This window comes from Mytilus californianus, unplaced genomic scaffold (assembly GCF_021869535.1).
Source record: "Mytilus californianus isolate M0D057914Y unplaced genomic scaffold, xbMytCali1.0.p SCAF_8, whole genome shotgun sequence".
NCBI classification, from domain to species: domain Eukaryota; kingdom Metazoa; phylum Mollusca; class Bivalvia; order Mytilida; family Mytilidae; genus Mytilus; species Mytilus californianus.
The window spans coordinates 45,287,260-45,298,317 of record NW_026262734.1 but is presented as its reverse complement, the minus strand read 5'-3'; the positions used below and the strand labels follow the sequence as shown (position 1 = coordinate 45,298,317).

The 11,058-nt window shown below is 31.1% G+C and overlaps 1 protein-coding gene across 2 annotated transcripts in view; it reads left to right on the top strand.

Annotated features, from left to right (window-relative positions):
• Positions 1-1,606: 1,606 nt before the first annotated feature.
• Positions 1,607-11,058, top strand: part of LOC127711603 (uncharacterized) — a 29,847-nt gene continuing 20,395 nt past the window's right edge. For both annotated transcript variants that reach the window (XR_007986804.1, XM_052217704.1), the window contains exons 1-3: positions 1,607-1,878; positions 3,194-3,275; positions 5,787-5,820. Coding sequence is in view for 1 of the 2 variants with exons in the window: in XM_052217704.1 (XP_052073664.1) it covers positions 1,866-1,878; positions 3,194-3,275; positions 5,787-5,820 (129 nt within the window). In the remaining variant the exon portion in view is untranslated. The remainder of the gene's footprint in view (positions 1,879-3,193; positions 3,276-5,786; positions 5,821-11,058) is intronic.

Sequence of the window (11,058 nt, the reverse complement as noted above, 5' to 3'; positions counted from 1 at the left end):
TATAAAAATGCTGGAGCGTAACGTACCAATTCAGACATGTAAACACCATACGCAGAGGAAAAGGGAATGTTACTAGTCATAAATAGAAAGTTGACATGAATTCTAGCTTAAAGTCTTCCATTTATGTCATAATCGAATATTATATAAGGAAATGCAGGATACTCTTTTTTCGGTAGTATCCTTAATCTCAAGTTGACTCGAATATATGAGTTGCAGGCATTTACTGAAATGTGGATTATTCAGTGACAGGACATCATTAATATATCTGAAAATGACTTTTACGAACTAAGCAAGATATTATTTTCTTTTTTGTTTTGTTTTAGAAGGTTTTAAATGAAATCAGCTTCATATGAGTTCAACAATATGCAGCCAGTATGAGTAAACAGTTAGTATCCATTTGAATACCAACTGTCTTTCGATATGTCGATTCATCAACTCTACATCCTTTCATTTCAAACTGATGTTAACAGTTTGTTCTTAAAACTTGATGTTACGCGTCTGTCCCTGATAAGGGCAGGATACAACCTGCAATAAACGTATGTGTCTTTTCCAATCAGAAACCTGTTATTCAGCGGTTATCCCTTGTTGCTGTCTGTCATATTTGGTTTTCGTTTATTGTTTCATCCCAATTGCAAGTCATTGCTTCCAAGTATTTTTTTGATGCGGGGTTATATAAAGAAAATAGTTTTACTACTAGTATTCAATCCTTGAAATCAAAGTAGTTTATACATTTAATTGTAAATCATTTCTTTATCATTATGTGTGTTTATACTTTACAACGTCGAAGGAACTTAGAAAAGCAACTCATGCGAAAATCTTATTATGTAATAAATGCCAAAGTTGTACTAAACATTTGTGTAAATTATTTAAGGTATGTTTTAAAATGTTTTTTGAACTTAGTTTAGATTCTTTTTGTCCTTTTAAATCGCAAATAAGATAAAACATAAAAAAGTCGAATATTCCATGAAATTTAACCTCAATATATTTTAACAAATACATATTTATATTACAGAATGCTTCAAAAACATCGTTTGCAAAATAAATCACCTTCATAATTCATCAGTTAAAATAAATTCCCTCTGTTTCATTTCTCCGCCAGACAAAACAAGACACAATGATTATCATTTCAATCATATTGATTTATTTCAGGAGAAGATAATTGTACCAATGATAAAAGCATTTACAAATATGGTATACAGGATAGATGTCCTACGGAATTTGGTAAACACATTTCACCATATTTGAAAGCCATATATGGATTGATTGCAGTAATTTTACTATTGAATCTGCTCATAGCAATCTACAGGCAAGTTTTTAAAAAGTTTCTTTTGATTTTATAAAGAATCTTTGTATTACATTTGTTAAATAGAAACACTTCATCAGTTGTGTATAATATTTTTTTTCAGAAAAAAATATTTTAGCGGTTGATAATAAATGTTTCACTATGGAATCACTGAACTAATGTTACAATCACATATTCTTTAAACTTATCGGATAGTCAAATCAAATTAACTATTAAACTTTTTTTTATTTGAAAAATTAGTCACAATGCATGTATATATCATATATTTTATTGATGTTGATACTGAACGAATTATTTCAGTGATACATATCGAAAAGTGAATGATGAATGTAAGTTTCATTGGTCGCAGCTTCAGACTGATTTCCTTGATGAGTATACCGTAGAGCCCATTTTCCCGATACATTTACTGCCTATTGCGTTACCTTTTTTTCTTGTCCACGTCTTCATTTGGTTAACTGGATATTGCTGCTTCAAAATAAAAGGAAGATTGAATAAAATCCAACATAGAGATACCCATGACAGTTCAAATTCTTACGAGAGGGACAAGTTGAAGAAATATCCAATGTTTGTACGAGGTAAAAACTTAAATGAGTGCAGATACTATTAAGATCATATATCTTTATACTAAAAGAGGGACGAAAGATACCAGAGGGACAGTCAAACTCATTTTGTTCAAATAAAAACAAATTATCTTAGTGATAATGTTCATACCCGACCTTATGGACACAAAAGTCAAACATGGAAATTGGTATTGTGTTCACTAAAGATGACACTAAATGAAACTTTTCGGATTTAAATCGGATTGGTTGTTATGTTTTGTTTTGCTATTTAAACAGAGTAATGAAGTTGTTTTATTTATAGTATTATTTAGATATAACTTTATTTTTAAAAGTTTAAATGCAAATGGCCTTAAAATCAAATTTCTGAAAAAATGGAAAAATTTAAAAAAAATTAAAAGATTTGCATTTTTTAATTCACAAGTTCATATATTATGTTCATTTTTATATTAAGTAACTTTGTCAATATCTTTTATATTATAAAAAATACCAGGAATAAGACAATTTTGGTTAATCATGGAAAAGGGGTTTAATTTCTACAACAATTAAAAGGTTTTCCCTATGTTTGATATAGAAAGGACAGACATTTCGTTGTGAATATATGACAAAATTTAACGTATCTAGAAAACCATGGCAACGTTTATCGTACTGCCTTCAACAACGATAAAACCCATACCGTATAAACGGCCCCAACATGAATTCAATTGATAAAACTAACGGCCTAATTTATAACAAAACAAGTTTAAAAAAAAACAACAGATATGGTCAGATCATATGTTTTCGTACGTCGTAAAGAATTCATACTATGCATGTTTTTTTCAATGTAAGTTGTTACGTCCAATTGCATTCTTAATAGCACGAAAACCCAGGAGACGAGGATATGACAGACATAAACCAACGACAACGAATGTGACAGGGTTAAAAATGTTTGTGAGTGCTTAACCCTCTCCATAATCCGGGACAGTGGTGTTACAGCACAACAGGGAACAAACTATACAAATCAGTTGAAAAGGGCTTAACTCATCAGATCGACACAAAGCAGAAAGTTTTTTCACCAAAAATAAAACAAGAAACAAAAACAGACCTAACGTAGCGGGATATTTATACATCACAAAGTCATACGCTTGTCTCCATTCATTAACCTTATTAAAGGTTGTGTCATTTCATACCTTATTAGAAGTTGTCTCATTGACGTTCACAAAAAATGTCCTTTAAATATGCCATGTATATGTGTTAACGTATTAGGCCTTTGTTTAACAAACAGTTGGACCTTAAGCTTAAAACTATTTCCTTCAACAAGTAAAGTATAGAAGTTCATTTTCTTTTACCCTAGTATTTCTGTACAACGCAGACTATGATCTGAAACTGAAATCAACAGAAGAAGCGGAAAGAATTGGAGCGGCTAGGTCAAAGGGGTAATGAATTTTAATTTTATGCAATCCTTCGTTACCCCGATTTTGACTTTTTGACCTATTATGTCTTTATGTTTTGTTCGCACATTGTTGTCAATATAATATAATTTTAAGCGACTGTTATACAAGTGAGAGGTTAAGCTATCTATAAATCCAGGTTTATTCCACCATCTTCTACATAAGAAAATGCCTGTACCAAGTTTTCCTGAGAGTTCGGTATTTTTGTGATTTCACTTTTTTCTGTACATTTAAAGTAAGCATTATTTAATGTAGCATCTTTGAAAATCTGCTTTACTGTAGACCATTACTAACAAATAGCATGTAAAGTAGTCTTCCAATCATCATTATTGAAATTATTCGCGAATATTGAAAAGGATAAATACTTCCTTTCTAAAGCCTTTAGTAATGGATCAAAGACGTGTGATGTAAATTTTTTTTCATGTTTATTACATTTAACGATTTAAGGTAGCTAGCAAATTTTTGGACTCCTTAAAATAGAAAGAAATTATAATAATTCTAATAGATATATTCTCCTAAAACTTAACTGTATACCTTCCCACATTCTGTGTGTCAGAAAAAGCGTAAAATCTGCGTCATTTTAAAATCTTGGCGTTCATATTTAGACATGAGAAACAAATGTACTCACTCAAACAGATATTTTGCTTATAAGATATCTTGATTTTAAACAAAGTTCTAATGAGGTTGTTGTTACTCTAAAGTTTTACGAAAAATATGAGTAAAATGGTTATTTCATAAAAAAAATAGAAATACATCGAAACAATACAACGGCCAACATTAATATATCATTGTTAACAAGTATACTTTTTGTATGGTGGAAAATTGACGTTTAAAAGTAAGCATAGATATAGAAATAAGAAGATGTGATATGATTGCCAATGAGACAGAAATTTACAACTATAGGTCACTGTACAGCCTTCAACAATGAGCAAGCACATATCGCATAGTCAGCTATAAAAGGCTCCGAAATGACAAAATGTAAAACAATTCCAACTAGAAAACTAACGGTCTAATTTATGTACAAAATGATGAACGTAAAACAAATATGTTACACAGCAACAAACGGCAACCACTGAAATATAGGCCTCTTATTTGAGACCTGCACATACAGACCGTTTGAAGGCGCCAACTATCCTCCTAACCTGGGACATTGATGTAACAGACAAAATAAAGAACAAATTAAAAAAATCAGTTGCGAAAGGCTTTCTAGTAACTCATCAGATGAAAACAAATAGAAATACATTTAACAAAAACACAGAGTGGACGTGGACGGGTAATTATACATCCACACAACAGAAAGACTTTAAATATGGATACCGTTTTGCTTCATAATTCGATTTATATTATAAAATTACGGGCTTCAGCGCAGTAAGTCTCAGCTTTCCCTTTAGTTTGTCAAAGGAACACTCACGTTTTTTGGTTAATTGGCACTTTAAATTCACCTAAAATAAAACATTATACGATCCCAATACTAAACACTTTGTAACCATCACAAGAAGGACCTTCAGACAATGTGAAAATTAACCAAGCCTTGATGACACAAGGTTACTTCGACATCAATAAGGTGACGCTAAAGCCACATTTTAAAATTTTCTCTTAAATTTAGTTTAAACAACAAAAAGAACAAGCTTCACAAAAACTACTTTGCTATTGGATAGATAAACATATAATACAGTAGATATTTAAATATCGTTTTGGCCGACCGTTGTACCATACATTTATGTCTAGGCACGATCGAGTCAAATAGTCAGAAGTACGAGTTATTTTGTCGTTCTACAGACTTTACTCTCTTGTTATAACGGTATAACTCATGATAAAGACATATTTTACGAAAATAATTGTAATCTTTTTATCAAAGTTTACAGACTCAACGTTTCAGTCTCATTGGCGAGAAAGTACTATATTTGATTTCAATTTGGCAGAAAATATCCCTCTTCTCACAATATTATCATGAGTGTCATTTAGTATACAATTTATGCAGATGAATATCAAGCAATCCTATTTGAAAACTATTCGTATTGTAAATCAATGATATCATTCCAATATACTTCAATTATTTAGTTCACTGAATTTAAATGTGATTGCACTTTTGAGGATTAAACTTATTTCATATTATAATTATTATCATCATAATCATTACCACCATTATTATTTTGTTTTTAAATCAGTCAATTGATCAATAACAATTTTATTATTATCTTAATGGCTTGTTTCTTATACGTTGAATCATTGAATTACAAGGCCCCTCGTAGGGGTGTAAAAGTCATCACATTATCATAATTTTTTTGCCAATATAATCACATTATTATTAATTTTGTTTTAATAAGATAATCCAATAATCAAAAATACAGCCCTAGATTATCAAATAATCAATTAATCATGAAATATTTGGTCTGGTAATCAAATAATCGACATAAAAATGGCCAAGTAATCACATAATCAAAAACCCTATAAGGAGGCCCAATTACTAATAGATTTTTTGTTTGGATATAATAGGAAAATTGAGATCACAGAAGAAGACAAAATAACGGTAAGCATTTAATATCAGATGGAAATTTCCAGCAGGGTACAAATAAAGGCAACAGTAGTATACCGCTGTTCGAAAGTCATAAATCGATTGAGAGAAAACAAATCCGGGTTACAAACTGACTTAGTACAGGACATTATAAGAAAAAATGGTGGGTTGAACCTGGTTTTGTGGCTAGCCAAACCTGGCGTTTTTGTGGCAATGTTAAATATAACACTAAAATGACAACATTACATGACAGAACTACAATACAAATAAATGCAAGATCATTCCGGATAGAGAAATACACATATAAACAATACCATAGAACATTTCGACATGCTAATAGTTTATATCAAAGGTACCAGACTTATAATTTAATACGCCAGACGCGTGGTTCGTCTACATAAGATTCATCAGCGACGATCAGGTAAAAAAAGTAAAGAAAACCAAACAAAGATGAAGAGCATTGATTACCCACAATTCCAAAAAGTTGTGTCAAATACGGCTAAGGGTATTTATCCCTGGGATAAAATTATCCTTAGTATTTAGAATAATTCATACTTTCATGTCAATACCGAAGTGGTGACTAACCACAGAATAAAAGCGAACACGTAAAACAACCTAAGTCAGCACATAAAAAATGCACAACAGAACCACGCATTGTCTGTAACAAAACAGATATAAGTATGTGCTTAATGTAACAAAACTTTGCTAAGCGAAACATTATACTTAAACATACAAAGCTATGCAAAGATGTAAATTAAATAAATACTTAAACTAATTACCCCCAATTACTATAAATATTAGCACAACAATGTTAAATCTGCAAATCAGCGGAAGCGCATTTTGTTCTTCCCTCGCCGGGATTCGAACTCACGATATTGTGATATCGAGACAGCACCGCATGCACCGTGGCCAGCGCTCTAGACCACTCGGTGACCTAGAATGAACTAAAAATTCAGCTTTCCGTGGCCTAGTGTTTCCTTTCCTCGTCAGTAGAATCTAGAGATGTAACACAGTATATGATATATAATCCATTAAGATGGAAATGATTGCAGATTAACTAGATTATCTATCGTAAAGGATCGTAAGATGCAGTCACAGAAATAATTATTGATAAGTGCGTCTAAACAAATAACAATTCTAAGACAGATCCATCCATTGGTTCACCAGTGAAGGTGATACACGGCTGAAAACACACATTTTATGTCATCAAAACAATTCATCGGAATATCTATATATATATATATATTATATGACTATTTAAAGGCCATCAATGTCACTTTACGAAAATTTGGTAGTATTACAGACATACCATATTGAATTACCTGCGAGGAAAAAGTTTGTCAATAATAACACTTAGCTGGTTTCTTGCAACCACAATTTAATTTGGAAAGTTATGTAACTATAAATACTATGAAATTAAAATTTTATTGATTCGAAAGAAAACTTTCCAAGTGGGCTTGTGTTAATGTTGCTGATTATGGTCTTAGGTAAATGTTGATTATAAGTTGCTAACTATTTTGATGGTTATTTGTATGCTCAATACAGAATATCCTATCATTGCTTTTTCAATACCACATCGGTATCAACCCAATACACCAATATAATCCCAATATTTCTGCTGGAGGGATTATATATTGGTTGAGGGTTGACACCATGTGTCATATTGACAATGTCATATCATATACCTTAAGTAGATCTGTTCACGTTGAATGACGTGCAGTTATACAGATAAGGGATTTGATAAAGCTTGACAATCGTGACTGATATCGATGACTTAACGTCATACAGGTTAGAGGTGTGATAAAGCCTTTGCAAACGTGACTGATATTGATTTCATCACGGATGGCTGATACAGAGCATGATTGCCTTTGTCCTTATCACACATATTCTTTTATCATGTACTTGTGTAAACCATTACTTAAATTTTACAGTTCAATAACATTTAAAAATATTAAAAGGTTATGACAGGATTTCTATGTTTATTGATCAGATTCTTACGAATTTCCTCGGCGGCCTGATAAACGAACCTTTATTGACTGCTTACGGAATGTTATCACATGCCTTTCCGTTAATGTCCGTTAATTTTATCACATACAACTTCTTGCATTTCCAGAAATTCGTATGAAAAACGACAACACAGTGCGGAAAACCGCAAGTGATTTTCGACTTTTTACAAAATGGTTGTGGAGTAACAATAAATTAAGATTAAACATGTTTTGAAAGACATATCAAAATTTTGAGTCTAACTCTAGACAGGTACCAGTCCCAACAACTTCATGCATAAATTTAGATACCAGAAAATTGTCTACGACAACAATGATTTGTATGGTATTTGTTACTATACAAATCCTTGATGACAATTATAAAGGAAAAACACATGTTTTCAGGTGCAACCATCACAGGAGAGGTGACAATAACTAAGAACACGATAAGTGTTGTGACAAGATAAATAAAATGCTTGATATATCAATAAAAACAATTAAAGTTAAGAAATTTGTATTTGCTTGTCTGTAAATTATTATCTAAAAATTCAAAGAAAAAGACAAAATTTTAATAGTTCTTGTCTGTTTTTCTTCTTTTGAAGAATATGATAAAAAGATCATTACATGTCATTTTTCATATCAGATCAGGGCTGATATCATGACTAGGGCTGCAAATGGGTCTGATATGAAAAATGCCATGTAATAATCTAAACTTATTGCTACTTGATGTTAAACAAATATCAATCATCACGTTGATTGTGTGAAACAAAATCTCAAAATTATTAGAATATATATCAAAGTGCTCTCGACCAATGAAATTGTAGGATTTGATGATTCTTAATTGTGAAGAATGAATGTAAATCATGTTCTTAGTAAGGGATTATCCTATTGTTAAGGCCTATTTACAGTTCAACACAAAGAGTTTTTATAAATGAGTTACAACTGCCCCGAAGCACATTTATCAGCTTGAAAGGGTTTGTGATTGAAACTGACTAATAAAATTTTTATTTTAAAACAACCAAACATTTTTCTTTAGCTATGATTCTTGACAAAACTCAGATTTCTGGATCTGCGGTTGGTAAAAAAAGAAATCTCCAATATTCTGATAAAAAATAAGAAATTTCATTTAACTTTTGAATATTGTTAAAACTTTTAAAGGCTTTTCATTCGAACATTTCCCTGACATAATATTGGCTGTGAAATTAAATTTTGCTTTAACTCAAATTTCGAATTTATTGATTTGAACTTTAAATAAACAAAAAGATAACACCTCACTAAAACATTATTTAGAATATATATCAAAGTGCTCTCGGCCAATGAAATTGTAGGATTTGATGGTTCTTAATTGAGAAGAATGAATGTAAATCATGTTCTTAGTAAGGGATTATCCTATTGTTTAGGCCTATTTACAGTTCAAAACAAAGAGTTTGTATAAATCAGGTACAACTGCCCCGAAGCACATTTATCAGCTTGCAAGGGCTTGGGATTGAAACTGACTAATACAATTTTAATTTTAAAACAACCAAATATTTTTTTAGCAATTATTCTTGCCAAAACTGAGATTTCTAAATCCATAGTTGGTAAAAAAAGAAATCCCTACTATTCTGATAAAAAAAAAAAAAAAAAGAATTTCAGTTTACTTTTGAATATATTTAAAACTTTTAAAGACATTTCATTCGAACGTTTCCCTGACATAATGAAATAGCATTTGATGTAAAGATATTGACTTAAATATTGGCTGTGAAATTGCTTCAACTCAAATTTTGAATTTATTCATTTGAACATTAAATAAACAAAAAGATAACAACTCACTAAAACATTACATGAATAACAATCGTACTCACAATCGCGAAACTTATACAATTCCCACCATTTCATTGTACTGTTGTGTCATTAAGCAAATAAATGAACTTAAAATATCTGCAATTTTCTCCCTACCAAGTTTACCTCTATTACTTATGATGATGTGGACCGGCCATTATTATTTAATCTTACGCAATTTGATTTGAAATAATTTTTATTAGTTTACCTTAAAACTGTTTATTTTTTATACATGTTTATTGATTTAATCAGAACGTGAATGCATGTGTACAGTAACTTAAATGACCTCAAAGCTGGACACTGGGCGAGTCCATATTATTTTTTATCAATGAAACAATATGTATAAAGTGTAAGAATTGCTACTTTTTAAATTTCACAAAACTTTTCCAAATATAGAGTAGATAAAATATTTTAAATAGCCTATTCAGGAGATAAATGTGAAGGTTTACAAAGCCATTTTATTGCATTAGACAAGTCATTTTTCGAAGAGAAATGCCAAAATACATTTTTCGCACGGCTACGCCAGGTAAAATTGTTGTTTATTTCATAAAAAAAAATTTTCAGTCATAGTTTAAATCTATAGTTACAATTGATTCCAAACAAACGAAGTCAGTAAAAAAAGTCAAAACATGTCCGATCTGTCTACTTTTGGACATCAAAATTCCATACGACCGTTTTAGGGTCATTTCGTCTACCTAAAAAAAATCTTGTTTGGCACTATAAAACTAATTCATGAATGAAATAGTCAAATACGAAGGATTATTTGAGACCTGTGACGAATTACGATAAGAAAATTCTGACAACTCACGATTTTTCACTTTAACGGAAGCCGAAAATGATTGTTTCAAGCCTGACGGTAAAGAGCATTCCTACCCTCTTGTTTACCGAGCCTGAAAATTTAGCGACGATCCTGGTAAACTTATCAGGTTCAATAAACTTATTCTAAAAGGTAACCAATTCAACATTATAATTATTATACCTTTATTATTGTTTATTGGTATCTATATTGATTTTGTTATCAGTAAATTAAAACCATACTGAATATCATTTTTCTACATATATGTACTTTCACATTACTTGAATCTGTTGATACATATGTGTTGGCATTGCAAAGGGCCATGTGTTTCTCTGACTGTAGAGGGCGTCTTTACACTAAATGAATTGGATGTTGGACGTTTACTGACTGATATTTTAGTCTAAGATACGCGATTATTTTTTTTATTTGTTGTAATAAACTTTGAACTAGTAGTCAGTAACTGCGATTACCTTCAGATCTGTACTTTGTTTCTGGTTTATTGTTAGAGAAGTATAGATACCCTGCCACGTCCGGTTTGTGTACTTGTTAGCTGTTTTTCTGCTTTGTATCGATCTGATGAGTTAAGCCTTTGTTTATATGTTGTGCTGTACTTCCACTGTCCCAAGTTGGGGGAGGGTTAAGCGCTCTCAAACA